At 38.5% G+C, this 20466-nt stretch overlaps 1 protein-coding gene across 4 annotated transcripts in view; it reads right to left on the reverse strand.

The window, feature by feature from the left end:
• Positions 1-20466, reverse strand: part of TES (testin LIM domain protein) — a 69395-nt gene that overhangs the window by 36819 nt on the left and 12110 nt on the right. For 2 of the 4 annotated variants that reach the window (XR_003990615.1, XM_030480007.1), the window contains exons 3-6: positions 12814-13066; positions 11389-11724; positions 7843-8058; positions 7130-7288 (exon numbers count right to left, since the gene is read on the reverse strand). Coding sequence is in view for 2 of the 4 variants with exons in the window: in XM_030480007.1 (XP_030335867.1) it covers positions 7130-7288; positions 7843-8058; positions 11389-11724; positions 12814-13066 (964 nt within the window). In the remaining 2 variants the exon portion in view is untranslated. Of the gene's footprint in view, positions 1-4411; positions 5870-6688; positions 7289-7842; positions 8059-11388; positions 11725-12813; positions 13067-20466 lie in introns of those variants that run through there. The other 2 variants (XR_003990614.2, XM_030480006.1) reach the window with 2 other exon arrangements.

Below are 20466 nucleotides of genomic sequence, written 5' to 3' on the forward strand. Positions count from 1 at the left end.
TTATTTCACTTTCCTTCCCTTTTCCTGCTCTACCCCTATTCATCCTAAAATATCTCTCCCTGTGCCTCCTCCTCCTCTCCAAATTCATGATCGCACCGTTTTCCACTCCTGCATAGCCATCTGGATTTACAGGCCCCTCCTCAGTTTATTCCTTTCTCAGAACATCTCTTCTCTGCAGTTTAAAACTCCTTTTTTTGCTGAGTGCTTCCCAGGGCTTTGACGTGTCGGTGCAGCACGTCTGCTCAGTGTAGCACAGACGGCATCTGCTGGGTAACTCGAGAACATCACGTGGCTTCTCTGACTATTTCAATTACTACAATCGTAAAAATCAAGTCTTGATTCATGCAAACAACTAATCCGGGGAAACCAATAAATACTCTTGATGTTTTATTGTGACGCTGCATTTTTTTAACAAATTAGAAGTTTACAAATAGATGAAGCTTGACTAGTTTCTCACAAATTGGGTGCAAGTTTTCTACAACAATGCTAGGCCTGAAGCCAAATCTGAAAAATGCTAATCTGTAGCAGAAATATCCTCTTATTTGGGTCATTTTTCACTTGTTTAGGGGGGAGGCAGCGGAAAAACTCTGATCTGTTGCATTTTGTTGATCGCTCATAGCAATCGTAAAGCTCAGCATTGCTGCCCTGATGGTGGCATAGTGAAGTAGGTAGTGCCTAGGTGCTTGCCAGGGAGCAGGGTAAAAAATATCTGGCTCATTATTTGTGATTTTAAGCAGCGAACACAATGTGGTAATCTGCAATCTGAGCCTAGTCCTGCCTCATAAGGTTTTGGCTCTCTAAAGCTCTTTCATCCATCATTTTGTTAATGAAGACACTGCAATATGAACACGTTATTTTTGGTACTTTGACTGAATGTTTTCCTCTCCACTTCTCCTGGATTGCTGATGATCTGTAAATGATTTGTTTTCCATTTAACACTTCCTTCTGGGACTTCTTTAGCAGTACACTTAATTTCATTAAGCAAAATTCTTCAACTTTATACTTCAATAATAAACTCAATTTACTTATTTACTGAAGGATTGAGTAGACTTTGAAGGTGCTGGGCTGTAGACTTTTTTAGCCTTGGCACTTTGAAGCAATATGATAGCAGATGTAATACATGAACAGGATGGTTGGTTATAGCCTTTGTAAGTGTAGAGAATCTCCAGCTTTATATTGTTAGCAAGCAGCTATTCTCAAGACAATAATCACTGAATCTAATTGTGTGATTTTGCTCACTGCTGACTGCTAACAGCACAGCAATGCATTTAATAGCATATTTCAGCTAACATTCAAAATTGGTTATTGGCTTCCTCAAGTGTAGTTTAGGTTGACTATGACATTCTTAATTTTCATGGCCTACATCTAACAGGTGGCATGAAGAGTGCCTGCCCATAGGTGACACTTCAGCTTGATGACTGGGACATTCTCCCAGAAGGTGTCCGGCAGAATTTGGAGCTGAAATGCTTGACGACAGACTTGAGCCCAGAGTAACTGCTTCATTCATCCAGAGACACAAAAAAACCATACACACAGAAAACTATAATGAAAATAATGTTTGTGCTCAATGGAGTACAGTGGGTATGTGAGCAGCAGGCTTTATACCAGCAGCTGGGCTGGGTTCCTGTCAGTTCTGAGAAAAACAGGGCACTCTACAGTCCTAACACATGAAGAGCCGTGGGGGCCTAGCAAAAGATTTTCTACTGGCCTGTCATGTCCTTTTCTACCACACACAAAGGCACTCAATATATATGGATGTGAATTAGACTTAGTGATCTTAAAGGTCTTTTCCAACCTAGTTGTTTCTATGAGCCTAATACACTAATATTTGGAATGGCATACGCAAGTTTTACTATACAAAGTAGTTAAAAAAAAAAAAAAAAGAAAAAGAGATAAAAGCCTAAGTGTGCTAAAAGCTTGTCACATGCATAGACATTTATCTCCTGAAAAGCAGCAGGAGTCATGCCTGGTCAAAGTGCCACAAACCTTCTTTGCTCTTGAAGCATGATAGAGGTTGTGTTACAATGCCTGTCCAATGGGTGTCCTGGGCACCTGAGCTCTGCAGTCAACCAACAGGCCATATCTAGATGCTCCAGCCAAGGTTATCAACAGGTTAAGTGAAGCAGGATTTACTAACAACCTGAACAGTATTGCACCTTCTCTGTAAATTTTGGGCACTAGGAAAATTTCAAAGTTTCAGTAGACATGGACAGAAACGTGGTAATTTTAGGTGTTCTTCAAAAAAGCTGACTGCTAATTGCCATATGGAAAATAAAAATCAAGTTCCCAGATGTCTCAATTAGGCCAGTGACAGGATGGTCTCTTTGGTGCTCTCAGCTGCACCTTTAGTGATTAAACTATAACTCCACTTTTGTTTAATCCCTATCATTAACTTGTTCTACTGCATAACCCTACTTGTTCTTTACAGCCAGTTGCTAAAAACACAACTCTAAAAACATCAGACTGAATCGTAACAACTTACATGTCATAGTAGCCACATAAAATGCAACACAGAACATAAAGCTAAGACAGACAGAAAGTCATATCCCAAAGGAAAATTTGGGCTTTTCCTTCTCACACATGTTGAGAGTGACAAGGCCAATCTTCTCTTCTGCTGTGAATCTTTGTCTTCATTTGATGCTTAACCTTTGAAGAGTTAAAATCCGTCACTGGCAGTGGCTTGATAAATACATGGCTGGCTAAGTGCCTCTTTCTGCTGTTTCTTGTTGTAGTAAGTGCTTATAAGGCTTTCTTACCAATAAAGTTCTACTCTTAAGCATAGAACTTCAACTTTCATACTTTAAGTTCAAATTTCATCTGCAAAGTATGTACTTTTATTACTGAAACATGCAAAAAACTTGCAGCTTCTATTCTTAACTTACTAAGATAAGCAGATCTGAAGGGACCTCCATGATAAAACAGCCAAAAAGTACAAGAGGAAAAACACCCCAACACTTAACTGCCAATATTTTTATTATGGCAGTGACAGAATGAAATCTCCTTAATGCTTGTTTTCAAGCTCCAGTATGTTGACATACCTTTCCGCTAACACAAAAAGCGTTATCTTCAGGAACAAATTCCTTCCTAGCTCATTACAAGAACTGTTTATCACTCCTAATCATCTTCTGATCTATTGTGTAGTCACACAGCAGTACCTTTGTCTCACCTCTGTATCAGCTGCACATTACACTTGACCTTCCCATGACATGATCCTTTCCAATTACTGCATGGACGTAAATTAAGCTTTGGCTACCCCACAGCAGAAACACCTAGATGCATCAGGTTCCACAAAAGAAAGCCAGAAGGGATCAAGCAGGCAAGGGAATATTCTCAAGAAGAGAGCTAGCTAAAAACAGCAAGACAGCATGCTTCAGAAGAGGCATGGAAAAAGCCAGTCCCAGAAGATGAACTATTAAGATGTTTGGTTTGACATGCATTTCCTTAGCAAGTCAGTCCTGATGGAATGGGTAAATCCTGAGATAGTGCCTGCTTATCCTTTTAAATGAAAATTACACAGTAATGAAGTTTAACAAACAAAACTGCACAGAACAAGATTTAAAAGTCAAAAGTAAGACTGCCATTGGTGCAAGCAATCACATTAAGGAGAAATAGTACTGTTAAATGGAATGGCAGGGGAGTGGCCAGGAAAGCTGTACAACTGCTTTTCACAGAGTTCTTTAAAAAGATCAGCTGCATCTTCTAGAATAGATGTTAATGAGTGGGTAAGGACAGATACACTCAACACAAGTAAAACCCAGACACTGTTAAGCCATCTTTATAGATAATCATTAAATAAGACCCTATGCCACCCCCCAGCTGGCATTCTCACAGCATGTCCTGCTATAGATTAAGGAACACTTAAATGGAAGCAAAGGACAAAACCTTCTTTTACTGAGGCATCCTGGTTTTCCTTGGTTTAAAACTGCAAATTCGGCAAGGATACCATCCTAATGGTATGAGCTGAAAGACATACACTTCCTTGTACATCCTGAGGATGCCTGAGAAAAGCTGTACAGGCTTTCAGAACATGTACCTGAAGTTTAAATCTCAATTTAGGCAACATACAAAATGTCTTATTTTCGCAGTACTCAAAGGATCACAGTACACATTAGCTCACCCGTGTGAATTCAAAACTTCCGATGCTATGTTAAAATAAAATTAAAGCCGTAGTTTAGGTGAACAAAAAATAAACTCACACTAAGTTCTGAAGTCATATGTGTTGGAACAAGGCCCATTGATTTGCACCTATAAGCACATCAAGAATATTACACAAGACAGTAAGCACTTGATAGTAATACAGGCCTTAAGGTTTTTTTGGAAATAGTGTCAAAGCTAGAGAAGTCTGGAAACATTTCTCCTCCTTTTTGCCCCCCCTAAAGGGGATTCAACAAGAACAGAATTAGCAGACAACTCAAGTGAACAACACTAATTTTTATTTGTGTTACAATATAGTCACCATAAAACTTAAGAGCTGAACCTAAGACTTGCATAGATTTTTTTAAAAATTTTTTTTTTTTTTGCTCTTTAGGCCAAAGACTCTCCATTCACTGTTTGGCACAAAGACAGCCAGAGAGTTTCACTGTACATCTGTAACTCTTAAGAAAAAAGAAAGAGAACCACACATTTGGTTTATCTAGTAAGCAAAGCTAATACACAGCTGTGATTTTTTTCACTCAGATTCTGGAAGTCTTCTGGGAAAGACATATTTTGCTTTGGTCAAGAACTTACAAATCAAAAGCTAAAGTACGATCCTTTTGCAGAATTACAGTCTTGGAAATACATATGGTATTGTGAGTCACATCCCTCTGACAGAAGGCACAACTTACAAAAAGAACATACATTAAAAAAACCAAACCAGAAGCCAGTTCTGAAAGGATAAGAGTGACACCCACTAACATTAGTGGATTATAATTTTTTTTTTTTTTTTTTTTTTTTTAAAATCTGGACAAGACCTCCTCTTATATTTTCTCTCCTCCTCCCCAGTACCTGCAAAGTAACACCAATATTCATAAAATAATAACTTTTCCTTGAACAGTTATAAGAAAGAGAAACATGAGCCAGCAGTTTTCTGCTGGTGCAGAGTTACTTTACAAACTAGATGTGAGAGTAGCCACTATCCCTCAGAACTCATGTGTCAATGAGCAAACAATTACAGGGAACTTTATTTTTCTAAGTTACATTCGCCCTGCATACTTGAAGTCTAGTGAGTAAAACTGTAAGGTTGTAAAGCTGATCGTTTTGTCTAAAGTGCTTGATGAAAACAGAAACTATGAAAATGATTAGTGAAACCAAAAAGTGGAAGAGTTACATTTATAATACAAGAAAAATTGGAGCATTTTCACATTTTCTTCTTCCATTAGACAAGATACAGCAAAAAGATCCTTCATGGTGAAGAGCTCCCTTAAAGTGTATATAGTTCATAACACATTTTTTTTTCTTGCATTTCTGGGATACAAAGTCATCTGACATAAGACTCAAGAACAATATTAAAAAAAAAAGTATTATTATGTTTAAGAAATTAAGATTACATAGCAAGTTTTAGTCATTCAAAAAGAAAAATCTTTGGGAAAATGCTATTTAAACACTTTCAATAACTTTAAATGCCCTGATACTATATATTTTACAGTAGAAATGCGAGAGCCTTTGGAACACAGCAATGCTTGGTTCTGCGCATGTCTTAAGACATTATCTTTTTCTTACATTCCACAGAGCAAAAGACCATGCCCTCCACTGGCATGAACTTCTGGCCAATTAGACACTTGCTGCAACAGGAACACAAGAAGCATTCTTGCGTAGCATGCCAGTTGAAGTTGTTGTATGTCACACGCTGAACTTCTGGATCTATAGCATTATGACAGCCTTGGCAGATCTGTTCAGAAAAAACCCAACACTTCAATGAAGCACACACATGCTCTTCACAGTCCCATAAAAGCTGGAATTCTTAAGTGTTTTTGGAGAAGAGAGACAGGTGTTAAAAGAAGCCTTTGAACTAAGTTATTTAATTTTCTTCTGTTTTTAAAGCAGAGTTTCTGATCAGAATGAAGCTAAGGATATAAAAAAAAAATAGTAATAAAATGCACACAACAAGTTAGTTGCTTCTGGGACTAAACATAAACATTTATATCATGGTTATGATTTCCCAGTGCCCAAATAGTGATAAAAACTTGTCATGCCAAACAGCACAGGTTTCCATATATTAACCCATACATTTGAAGAGATAACAAATCTTCCTGTGCACTGACAGCTGTAAAGCAATGCCAAAAAACAGTTCCTAGAAAGTCTTGGATGTCATTAATCTTAAAATCTAGTTGTCAAAAATTATTATTTATACCTCAATGTTTTAAGAGAATGTTAATTTTCAGTTAACATTTTAAGAAGGGGGGAAAAAAAAAAAAAGCCTCTCCAAAATATAATCCTCCTACCCACCTCAGAAGATTATTAGCTGTCGGCTAGAGATAATAGTTTATCCCTCCATTAACTATATAAACAGTCTAGATGAACATTTGACTGAACTCCCAACTAATAGCTAGTTAATTGGTAGATATGAATGGACCATCATCTCAGATTAGAGTTCTTCGCATAACTAGGAATCAAGAACCACAATCCTTACTCAAACTTCTAGCTTGACTCTGTCAGTCGCTCTCCTTTATATAACTCAGATAGTTATAAGAACAAAGAAACAAAGTACCTAGGTTGCAGTTGTCACTACAGGCTTTCAGCAGACTAGCTGAAGTTGAATTCCACTGGTCACAATGAACTACAACTGACGGGAACTGAATGTTTAGCAGCATTACTCACCTTCACATACTTTACTCCTCCCATTACAAAGTCCTGCTTCACCAGTAGAAAAGTTCAAGGTATTTTCAGAACAGCCTCCCCCTCCCCCACCCTGCCAGTGGCTTTTGTTCACGTTTATGAATTGACAAAACACTTGTCTGCTTTTAAGGTTTTTTTTGTCGTCCGTCCCCTCCCCCCCCCCAAGGAGAAAAAGACAATTGGCTTGAGCCTAAATTTGCATTCAATTTATATTCTTCAGATACTTCCACACTGGGGGCAAGTAAGAGCTTCAAGCTCCACACATGTAAGCTTCTCTTCCCTCACAGCACCAACACTTCTGTACAGATCTTACCGCAGCATGGTTCTTCACATAGCAGGGCTTGCAGACTGGCTTGTCGTTCACCATTACATAGATTTCCCCAGCCAAAACACAATCACAATCAAAACAGCAGAAGTGTTTCAGATGCCAGTTCTGACCTTCTGCTTGAGTATATTCATTGCTAAATATTAGCTATGAGGAAGACATAAACAAGTATTAATACATGCATTTGAATAGTGTTTCTTTAAGAAAGCTACCCTCAGGATGTTTCGTAATTTCCAAGGAACTCCTGGCAATTCCACCATCTGAAATTATTTCAATAACCAAAAGAAAAGCATTCACCTGTTTGACAGTTTCCCAAAAGCCTAGCTTTCATTTACTAAGAGCCAACACATGCCAAAGACACCAGGCAGGCTGTTCTGTGTATGCTGCACAAGGTGTAATTTGGTAAGGTGCTCCCCCTTGTGCCCTTTACGAGGAAAAAGCCACATAACAGAGCAGAAGAATTTGCACTTATGTATTACGTCCTATGTCCCTGTGGACCACACAAAATCCCCACAAAAGCCAAAACAAACTGGGTCTTCCTGAACATGGTGTGTCTATATCAGCTTTAGTTCCTTGCAAGTACAATCAGCTAAAACCGGTAAAGGCACATGGTCTCCCTACACTGAAATATTTTACTAGAAATCATACTTCTCAAGGGAGCAAACTTGTGTGCTAAAACAAAGAACTAGGATATTTCCTACCTCATCACATCCAGCACAGCGGGGTTTTTCACTATCACAATAATGTCTTCCACAGTACAGATTACCATTCTTCCAGAAATAGATCATGTCTACCAGAAGTTCACTGCAGGTGCAACAGACAAAACAAGCTGGGTGCCACAATTTGTCATATCCAGCACGTTCTGCATAGACAGCTGGGTCACCTTCTTTCATGATCAGTTTGCAGCAATAGCAGGACTGGAAAGATGTTGTTACCAAGTTAAATCTTTGAAGAGGTACATTTATAGCAGTTACATGTTACCAACATATTTAGTAATTCCACCTTCCCAGACTGAAATTAAAGCATTAATTTACTCCCATGATCAGGTGGTAGTATTACATGATGCCACAGTACAGGTTTATTTAAGCAATTCAAGATGAGGCACATTCTACTGACATAGCACTAGTGCTTCTTAAATGGATTATTGTAATTTCCCATACTCGCATTCTTGCAACTACAGTCCAGTTCTTAAAGAAGCCCAGGCAATTAAAATTCATGTTATGCTCTATAAGCAAGAATAAGGAGAGAATAATAAGGAGCCTCCATCAAGGGTAACCAACTACACTATGACTAGAACACATGACAAGAACACATGACAAGAAAATGGCTGTACTTGTAGATCATGAGAAGATCAAAACATAACTGCATCACTGGTGATATAAAAAAGAATTGTGAGTATTTCAAACTCATTCTATGTAAAGCTATGTTCTAGGGATGCTAGTCACTCGTGGCTGTTGTCCAACAGTCTGCGAGTAACAATCTTGGGATGGGAACAGTGAGCATGGAAAAGGGACTGCAAAGTTTATGAACACAGCTACACTACAAATAGTTCCAATACGTTCACAGTCAGTCTTCTACCCTACTCCTGCTTACAGAGAGGGTTTTGTCATCAAGTCAAAAAACACAGGTGGAAAAAAAAGTACTATCTACAGTTTAATCACCAACTTGGCATTTCCTGAACTCCAGTTGGTCTGTGGGCTCAGCTGAATACCTTGGGAAGGTTTTCTCTGTGATTCACATCACTTCAAGCCCAGCATAAATGGCTTTTTTAATTGGGGGGGGGAACCAAACAAAAAGAAAAAACCAAACCATATAAAGGTTCTCAGCTGTAAGGTGTACTGATCAGATCCCCACACTTGTTTCAGACAAGCAATTTCAAGAAATACATAGAAAGACATCAGAAGGGGAGGAAGAACAGCTTGGAACAAAATGAAAGGGGAACTAATGTAAGGGAAAATGTAAATATATATACACATGTATATAAAGCTTTTTGTCTTTCTTTGTAACTTTAACCTCACACTCCAAGAGGAGCCAGCTGGGAGGCTTAGTTGTTGTACAGATCCAAACAGGGGCAAGTTGATTCATTTACCTACCACTTGCAACACCCCCAGCCTTGGTGGTTAAAAGGTGCATAAAGAACTTTGCTTCCTTACAAGAAACTATGCTGAATATAAAAATCTGTTATTCAGCTTTCAGTCACAGTGAAATAGATTTGTTTGTTTTAAACACAGCAGCAATTATTACAGGTATATTTACATTAATAGTGGAGACTTGGTTGTTTGTGGTGGTGGTGGTGGGTTGGTTTGTTTTTAAAACTAGGTTTAGAAGAATTGCAATCTATTCCTATAACAAAAATGATTTTTTTTTTCCCCCAAGAGTTTGTTTACCACAGCTACAGGAATACATGCTTCAGACTCAGTCTAAAAGACAATGTACAAGAAAATCTGGAGAGCAAAGATGCAGAACTAATGGATAGAAAAAAAGTGTAGACAAGAATGGCAATCTTCTGCAAGTTATTTAAGGGCTCTTTTCTGTATTGGTTTATTCTGAACTGTTTAAAAAAAAAAAAAGTTAATGCTACAGCATACAGCTGAGACTAAGTCACATTGCAGAAATCAGACAAAATACTTTAACGTATCTAAATCCTGATTTTGCCCAGCATAAACTCAAAGCTAACAACAGATAAACAACTCAAATGCTCACTCGCACTATTAAACACTTCTAAGCCTCTAATTCACCACAGTGATGAGATATGCCTGGCCTAAAAAGTAGAGGTATACCAGGTGCTTGAGTAAGAAAAGTCTGGAAGTGATAAATTGGTGTAATGCAGAAGCAAAGCACATTTTGAAACGATTACTCAAGAGGACAGAATGCCTCCTGCCTTTGACTTGAGGTAGTCCAAGCCAGTTGGCCAGCAGGGTACAGTGCAAGGTGTGCATTTCTGTAGGACTTTCTAAAGGAGCTAAATGAAGAATTGCTGTGGTGAAACTAAGTGACCCAGCAGGAGAGACTGCGTTAAGACAAAATGACAGCAACCTAATCAAGCCAGGATAAAGTAATTATTTAGTATCTTAGAATCTCCATGACAAGATAACAGCAAAACCAGAATAACTGATCTTAGAAAGTAACTACTGATAACCAAATGTCACAGCATATCACTGATTAAGGTAAATGAGCATGTTCAATGCTAAAACTTAAAAGTTAATTTTATATTCCCATATGAATTACACTAGAAGTCACTAGTGTGAAATACACTGTCATTTACAAAACAAAACAAAAACCACACAAAAAAAGTACCAAAAAGTAGCACTCCACACCCTCCAATAACACTGAATATACCTATTCTACAATCATGTTAACATGCAAATTTTTATCTCAATCTAGAACTTCTACATTCATTTTCTGTAAGTAACCTGGAGACAATTTTTGTGACTCGCATATAATAGCAACATTTCTGGAAATCAAGTTATAGGAGCTTTTGCCACTCTAAATTGAAGGTCTACCTTCACTAAACTAATATAGTGTTCCTTCAGTAATCCTACATCTATTTTCTATTTACAATTGGTAGCAGAGACATGCACTACAGAAGTTAGCAAGTTATGTCAGAAATGCTTTAAGGCTGTAGTTTTAGAAATATCAATGAAGACTGGGTAATTTTACATATTTTTTGTTTAGCTATTACAAGGCAGAAATCAGATGCCAAAGACAAACATAGATAAGAATATGAAACGAATATGAAAAAGCAGCTATTCAAAACAGCTATTGTATGGCTTGGCTTGTTGGACATGGAGAGGTGTTACTTTATAGTACTACTTAGTTTCATTTAAGTTAAACACAATTTGTCAAGTGAGTAATTTTGGTGCTCTTCCAAGTAAGAGGAGAAAACAAGCTTCTAAAATTAAACTAAACTCTTCAAGAGGAGGGAAGTGTAGCAATCAGTCTGTAAGACTACCTAAGTTTCTTGATTATTATTCTGCAAAAGCCACCCTGCTATATTACATCTCCAAGCAAGCATGTTTTTGCAATGAAGATGAAAAGGTCATCTAGGAAGTTATTTTCCACAATATACTAAATACAGTCAGAGACTAGGATTCTGTGCAGGCATTCAGGTTTTCCAGTTCCTTCTTTCCCTCCCCAGATTTTCAGTATTCCAAGTTCACAAACAAGTTAGTTGGATTTAAATGACCAGAGAAAGCACTCTGATAGTAATATACCTTCTTGTTTTATCTTTCCTTTCTTATACTTACATACTGAGATGCCTTCTGATCTGGGGACTTGTCCTCCATCGCTCCTACAGCAGCTGAGGTGCCTCTGTCACCATTGTTCAAATTATTCTTGTCAGCAGCTCTTGTTTCCACCTCACCAGGGAGCTTAACATCTCCTACGCCAAGTGCCTCATTTTTGTATTTCTTCACAAATTGTTCCATCTGCTTAACTTCACTGGGGGAGAGCTCGTGGCATTTTGAAGGATCCTGATCGTGAGCAGGCAACTGCTTAGCCAACTGCTTCTTCCTATACTGCGCTCCTTCTGAGCCAGCAACAGGCTGCTTCTCCTTTGGTAGCATCTGCATATACTGTCTAGCCTGAACCAGAAAGAATTAGATATTAGATGCCACTTCAACTATAGACCCATCCTTTTAAGCAAACATGTGACTAAAATAATCTCTTCTGTTGTTAGCGACAGTCAAATTTGTCAAAAACAAGGTTCTTTCCATAAACATTAAGCTCCCGAAATACAGTAGATGGAGATAAAATACAGCAGATGCAGATAAAATACAGCAGATGCATTAACTGGCTTCTTCCCAGGGTAAGAGACAGGCTTTCTTTTAAGCATTTTACAACATGCAGAACAGAGCTATTACTTCTGTGAGTAAATAACATTTACACAGCACCTTGTCTGTTCAAAGCCATCTAAAGCTACCGATCATCAGTATAGCTTTAAAAAAAGTGAAGCTGAAATAGTCTGCCTGGGGCACACAGCCCATTGAAGAAATATTTTACCTAGATAAAGAAAAACACTCCAGTTTTAATAAAGCAAGGACAAGACTAAAAATTAAAGTGATAACTGAATGTTAAGTAACCATTGATTTAGATGAACAAAGTTTGATTAATTCACTGAAAAAGGACATTTTGAGATGTAGGTCAGAGGTAATGTAATTCCAGCATGGATCACACAACACTGTAGTACAGTAAATTAGCAATCAAAGTCTGAAAAGTGAAACAAAATCCTCAGAAGGCTATCTACCATCTCATCTACTTCAGCTGAAAACTTAGGGGAAGGCAGTTGATCTTTTATATGTCAGCACTGATCTTGTTCTTACCATATACAGTAAAAGCTATATGCAAGACTGAGTGTTTCCGTTAGCTTTAAACAATGACATAAATAGTTGTGGGGTTAGTTTGTTGGGTGGTGTGTTCCTCCTCCCTCTCACCCTTTGTTTCTTCTTTTAAGCCCAAACTCCATGCAAATTTTTTAAGTTTACAAAAAAAAAGAAAAAAAAAAAAAACAGGCAGGTGGGAGAAATTGGGCTCCAGGGGCTTAATAGATAACACTTAATCCCATGTACAAGGAAGACGACTATAAGAGGATAATTTATCCTTCCAGTAGGCTCTACTTCTCTTTATCTCCCATCAACTCCTGCCTTGAATATGAAGAAGTGACTTTGACTTACAAGTGTCTGATTCTGAACAGGAGGGGCCCACTCATAAGTCACAGTATTGATGGATATGTTCTTCTTAGCTGGCACTGGGTTAGTCAGTATCATTACATTGCGTTTGTACATGGGAATGCCATCGTTCTTCAGCTTTGCAATAAGGGTTGTGTACTTTGTATCTTCAAAGAGTTTCCCCACTTTCCGATCTTCCTCATTGCTCGTGAGGACATCATGTTCTTCCTGGCCACATTTGCAGTTGCGGCATATTTTTCTGAAATTTATGGGAACAGCAACAAAGTTACAGCCTCAGCTGAAAATTACATCTGACACCAGCTGCATGTGTAGTAACATCACTGGCAACCCAGAGCCTTGTTTTCAGTGCTTTCATTAGAGAACATACAAGTTACTCTGCAATGTGTCAAACTCCTCTTGAAGATATTCTTTATTTCTCCTGATCTATTATTTACATCTTTGTTCACAGGGATTGCAATCAGAGTTATCAGTCAGCTACACTAATGCATTTTGAACATGATGCTATACCATTCCTTCAGTTATATCTCAGTACTGATCACACACATACATGTCCATTATCACCCACCTACCAGATTTATTATGGGTAGTCACCCATGAGTTAACTTAAATGCATCAACATGACACCACCCCCCAACAACCATTTATTTGGACTTTTATTTTTTTCAGATTCTCTTTATATGCTCAGTTACACACACTACTATTTTCTTCATATTCACTGTATGCATGATATTTGTTTATCACAGGGTTGCTATCAAGTAGAAACAAGTATTTCCTAGAAAGGAAAAAAATGCATACAGCCATATATACAGTGTAATTGCACCAAGATCTGTTCAAAGTTCAGCATTTAATAAAGAACATGAAAAAAAGCGGAAAGCTTATCTGGACAAAGCCTTTCAAATGGCTCTGAACCCAGCCAGAGGTACTCTGGCACACACTGTAGAAGGAATTTTCACAGATAATATCCTTAAAAGGTAGAAGGCTTTACTTACTTAGATATAAATGGTATTCTTTCATATACAACACATTTGAACTCATTTGAATAAGGGATATTAAATAGCAATTTATTACCTTAAGCATAATTAAACAATTCACATATAATAAACAGAAATGGATTAGACAAGCTAGTTTACTATTTCTTAATGGCTTCCCTAGAACTTTAGTTCAAAGCAGTCAGCCACAGTACATGCAGATTAGTGAAGCTGGGTATAACTAAAAGTTCTTATTATAGCCTAACAAAACAGATCAACCTTCTGGATCTCTAGAGTTTGAAGAGGAATGAGTAATATTTTATCTCATTATTCATCCTTCACATAACATATAGCATAAACCTACTACCTATAAACTGCTTCTCAACCCTGCTTGCCAAAGCCCATTGAACTGTAACATTGTTCTACATCTTGCTTTCTAAAGTCTTGAAGGCAAAACACATACCTTATCTTAAGACACCTAAGATGACAGGTACATGACAAGTACATGCTGCGACTATAGCAGGCAAATTAAGTGATGGTAAAAGAAGAATGGAGGACCTGCATATACCTGACCATGAAAGCAGTACGCAGCCAGCCTCAAAGATAAACTGGTATACATATGTAGTGTGCATGATGTGGGGTACTATCATTTCAGTGTGCATGGTGGATGCTGCTCTGGTCATGTAATTATACCGCAACAATAAGTTATAGTAACCTAAGTTATGAAGCCCACCCCAAATAAAAATAGCTAACTCTGCTATAGGTATAAGCCACTCTACAATAACAAACAAAATAAGAGTGTTAAGCAGTACAGACTCCGCTTTGCGGCACGGAAACCTAAAGAGCTCAGTAACTGAAGCGTGGGCTGTCTGACAGCTTGCATGATTTCCAACTCATTTCTGCAACAGGAAAGACACAGAATTTCAAAGCTGATACTTCTCTGGATACCTAGTAAACATTAAGCACTCTGCAATCTCAGAGTTTACCAAAACATTCAAGCATGAACTAGCATTGCCCATTAAGCCTAAATGTTGTACTATGCATCTCAAGCGCTCACATCAAATTTTGCAAGATCTTCAGCATCAGTCCAGAAGAATCCTTTACTTAGCTAATACTTAAGAGACTATTTAATACACTAATAAAGCAATTTATATTCATTTTGCTTATCTTTTAAGGTGTGCATATGATTATACCTTGTTAACAACTCTCAATTATGTCTTGAGATTTAATATGAGGAGACAGACTTAATTTTTGCAGGTTTAGTTCATTATTACATCACAGTCATCATGTAATTCTATGATGACCATTATGCAGCTACATGCCTCATAGCATATGTATCTTGAATTCCAATAGTTAGTCCATCTGAACAATAACTTACCAGATATTTTCGTTATTTTTTCAGCTTAAGTCTTTAGCAATAGTAAGCCCCAGTTTTAGTATTGTCTCTTGACAGGCTGTAATCTAATAATATTGGTGAACGAACATACTCAGGTAACCTGCTCAGACTCTTGCAAGTAAAGTGTAGTCTTGCTGTTCAGAACCGCTCTGCTTGCAAAACAGATCTCAGTAAAAACAACTCATATTGTTGTGGTCAAGATGAGCATGACAGTTTGTGCAGCTCTCCCCACTCTGTACAGCATCCAACTGCAGTGAAGCAGCATTGACAGCCTGATAAGACTAGACCACCCCCAACAAGCTGTGCTGGAATTCTTTCCCCGAGACTTCCACACACACTGGAAAAGCCACAAAAGCACCTTATTTTTGCTCACGCTACGTCATGAAATTGCTTATCTATTGTCTAATAGTATTCTCTCAGAATGCAGAATAGTTTTGAGATCCTGTTTCTGTTTCCAACTAGGAAAATACCCTGACGCATTTGCTTTTATCATCCTCAGTTTCACCTTGAAGGTTTAACATATTTCACTAATTTCAGTATCTGTGAGAGATTTTTTTCTTGTCCTGATACACAGATGAACAGATAGTTGCAAAGGAGTACAAGCACACAATTTGTCCTCAGGTCCTTCCCGGGTCCCACTGCAAAAGCTGGCACAGAACTACCGTGCTTTATAATTGCACTGAAAAGAATGAGACACTTACTAATCTCCCCCCACTCCAAACTTACTTAAATAAGAATTTGAGTGTGCACATTTCAGTCTGATGTTATCTCCTTGCTCTTTCAAGATTAAGTGAATGACTTTTTGTCTACATAGACTTTGTAAGAAGCTGTTACAGGGACCACGTTACAAAATTACAAGTGGAGCTTGTGGATCATTAAATCTCCAAATGCAAGAGAAAATTATCTGGAAAGAATGTGCAGAAAGCTGAGTCACTACTGATGTCAGCATATCTCAGTATCTCAGTAACAAAAATCCCCTAAGCTGGTGCCCTTTCCACTGCTCCCCAAGGCTTCCCTGGATCTCAGCCACATGAAGATGTCTGTACACTGCTAACAGCCAAAAAAGGCTTCCTGTCCTGATTTATAATCCCTTTTCCTGACTAATTTCCAACCCTAAAACATACCCATTTGACATTTACACACACAACTCTTCCTGCATAGTACCTTTTACAATTTAGTCATACCTTCTTCCACTAAGCTGTCGCATCAGAGTCCTGCTCATTAGTCACTCTGTCCTTTCTGCTGAATGGATGTTCTGCTTAGAATAGATCAACTGGTCATTTCTTTGACTACAATACAACTATCTTACTGAAGTGATCCTGTCCCATTACCTCACACACTTCACAAGTTCACCTAGTAACTTATGCTTAAAACACATCACATGTGCCAGGAACCCCAGTTGCTATTACGTATATATATATAGGCATCTGCATATGTATAAACACATGTATATGTATAGACTTAACTATCTCCTCTGGCTCTATCAAGACAGGCAATAAGAATTTCTTCTCTCCATCTACACTGTCAGAAAGATTTTCCCTTCACTTGAGGACATTCAGTAACACACTACTGAAGGAGGTATTAGGGACTCCTGCTTCTGTGTTCAGAGCTCCCAGGGCTTCAGCAAGGGAGAGAAATGTTCCTCCAGTCAAATCTCAGCAATTTGGCAAGCTTTTCCCATTCAAAACATGGAAGATAAGGATGAAGCTTCAGAAGTTGTGGAATTAAAAGTTGCATATTATTATAAAAACCAGAGCTAGTAGATTGTACTTTGCTTCTAGGTCTTGGGTGGGTAGAAAGAGGAAGAAGGTAAAGAGATTCTACTTTCTCTCCCAAGCTGGTGAATTCCTGTGTCTTCGACATCAAATGAAAACAGGTATCAAAAGACTTCAAGCTCCTCCTCCAAAACATCAACTACTACTCCTGCTTTTTTACATTTTTCTGTATGGAGAGGAAAAGTAATTTGGATCACGACCCTTGCTACACTGGCTTTGCAGTGGCTCCTAGTGACAGGAGGTGGCAGCTGCAAGAACAGAGAAGCCCTCAACAAATCCCTGGCAAGTCCTGAGGCTTGTGTCCTTCACAGAGAAAGACTAACCTCCTTATACGATTCCTTCTGTTACATTTTCTATTCATACAGCTATGGTAATTGCAAATACTTTGAACTGTGCCTCAGTACTTGCCTGTCAGCTGTAGCACTAGAAAATACTAAAGCAACTTAAAACTCTCCCTGCCTTCCAGGGATTGTATCTGTGCAGAAAAGTCAGATGCTGAAAAGTCATTCCCAAGCCCAAGATTCTTGCCTCCAGAAGCTTTTTAATATCTTGGCACCCACACCAGAGACGATTATTGCTTTCCAGTATATGCACGCTCAAGATAAATCAGAATCTTCCCTTCTGCTTTTAGCAGCGTCTGACTCCTGTCCCACACTTGCCTCTAGTGGGAAACATGTATCCATGTATCCAAAGAATAAACATATATCCGAGGAGCAGACACTTACAGCCAGCCTGCCCTGCTAATTCAGTGGAGGCCATTAGGCAGTCTGAGAGGAGATAAAACAGGTAATTGTTCATCAGCTACCACTGTAGATCACAGCTTTTTCTGTATTCATTTTGTGTTCAGCTCACAACACTGAGGCTTTCAGACCTTCAAAATATAGGAACATGTTCTACTACGGGCCTTGTTTACCACCATTTCTATATTGGCCTAAATTAACAGTTCTGCACCTATATAACCATCCCACACACTGTGCCAAGAACCATAATGAAGCACTTAAAGTGCACTTGCTGGCCCAGAATAGGTATTTTCCAAACATTCCCAGTATAAAGAACAGTGCAGCTACTCCATGCAAAACCCTGCTACTAGGTAGGTATATTTGGATTTTTTTCCATGCATTTTCCAATCCAACTCCCCAAAGGCAGAAATGCGACTCCTTCCCACAGAAATAAATTACATCTTAGCTGTTTGAGGTAGAGTTGTTACATATCTAACCAGGAATTATGGGACCTGCTGAAGCTCCGTAGCTCCCCCCAGGAGAGGGCAGTGTCACCCCCGCACATCGCAGCCTGCAAAGCACAACTGCTGCCTCACTGTACTGGATCTGGCTTATATGGACGTGACTTTCTTCATAATGCCCATATGGTGCTGTGCTCTGAATTTGTGGCTAAAGCTGCATTGATAGCACTTGCTATTACGGAGCACTTCTGCCATGGTGTCAAGGCTTCCTCTTTTTTGGACACTGGCCCCACCTCAGCCAGTAAGCTGGGGTGGTCAAGAAGCTGGGATGGGGCACAGCTGGCTCAGATTGGCCAGAGGGATACTCCATGCTATATAATGTCATGCTTAGCAATAAGACAGGGGTAGAGGATGAAAGGCAGGGTTTCTGACTTCCAGATTAGACAGTGTGTGAAGACTGGCTGGCCATCAGCCTGCTGGTGGGAGGTTGTGAGTGATCACCTTTGCATTTGCATCACTTGCTCCCCCATCCTTCCTTCACCTATCGAACTGACTTCATTTTGATCCATAAGTTTTCTCATTTTTGTTCTTCCTTTTCGCTCCCCCACCCTGCTGTGACGGGACAGGGAACAAACAGCTGTGTAGATGCTTGGCTGCTGGCTGGGGTCAACCCACCAGTTATTCTTCCCCATAATGTGCAACAGTTTCTCTAAATACAATCCCTCCTTCAACACTTATCTTTTACAGATGAGTAATAGTGAAATTGGTGATTAAACCTGAACAGATTTTGATCATTCATGGTATAAAGACAATATCCTGCCTACTTGTACTATAGTTTGGTTCTAATTAAAATAGTTTCAGATTTAAGGCTAATATGACTAAGTGAACAAGTATTTGAGATCCATCCCTTTCTCTTCAAGTGGTAGATTCCCCAAAATCTGTATCATGCAAAGCATATTAATATATATTTTCCTTTGAAAATTGTTTATACAAAACAGATTTCAGACTTGAGATTCACACCCTCACTGTCCCCAGTAGCAGCTCTGTTGGAGTAGCAACCATTTTCTAACCCATTCTTGGACTGTCTCAATGGCTAACTTTTCAATTGTTTCTGAGGTATGTGCCACATTTGACTGGCACCCAGATGATGCTTCTCAGACTACTTCCAGACACCTTCTTTACCTGGTCTATTTGTATAGATTCGATTTCCAAATTAAATCTTAATCTTAACTAAATAGTCACTGGTTTTATGTCTTTTTCTTACCTGCTTTTTAATCCACTGCTGTCTACAGGCTCTTACGTTCTAGGAGAGATGGTGCTCTGACGAGCTAAGTATTCAGGACCTGGCACAATGCACCCTAACCACACGAGTACAGCAAAATGTGTATAAATTAAAACACACACACAGCACCAGGCATTCTAACTTGGTAATCATGCTATTATGTGACTACATCACTTTAGACTTTATTTCTTTTTATCCCAAAATCTTCCCTGTTAAAGGGTAAGCTAGGAATTACAAGGTCTAACAATGGGAACTAAGAAGAGGAGAACAAAAGGTAAGATTTGAGAAAAAATTAACTGGATTAAGTTTTTTTTTTCCTCTCGCACTTGTGATTTCCCCATCTATCACACTGGCTGTGGACCAAGAGCTTTCTCTTAAGTAGGAAGCTACAATTTCACATCTAACCATGGATAAACAACTATTTACTCCTAGTTTTTTAAATTCTCTTTTATTGCCATACCTACACACATTAACTGTGTTTTGTTTTACTAGTACCTCTACATGAGTCCCCTCAGTGACTGAGGGCATACTGAAAAAGAAACTTTCCATAAATTAGTAACTTGTTTTATCTTTAGATGGTCATATTTATTAAGTTCATTAGCACTTCTTGCCTCATGCTGTTATTTGTAAGCTGCTTCTTTACCTACATATTACAGATACATAACTGAGAAGCTATACTCTCATCAACTTACAGCAAGATTTTGCTGTGGTCTGTTTGCCTGATTATTTTCTAAGCTGAGTCTCAGATGCAGTCAAATACTTGGGCAAAGATGCAAAATCTCCTAGGTACCTCCTGCACCTGATGCCACTGAAATGTGAAGACTACCTTAAAAAAACCCCATAAAATTAAATCCTACTGCAGATACAGTTATGACTGTACCTATATAGCATTAGTGAAATTGAATTGTTTTCATTGCTAGCATGTGCTTGTGTATTAACAATTATTTTTTTTCATGTCCTTTTCCAGGATGTTCGCTTTGAGAGGAATTTTATTTTTTTTTTAGAAATCAGAATCACTAAGCTACATCTTAAAGCAC

Source organism: Strigops habroptila, chromosome 3 (assembly GCF_004027225.2).
Source record: "Strigops habroptila isolate Jane chromosome 3, bStrHab1.2.pri, whole genome shotgun sequence".
Classification (NCBI taxonomy): Eukaryota; Metazoa; Chordata; class Aves; order Psittaciformes; family Psittacidae; genus Strigops; species Strigops habroptila.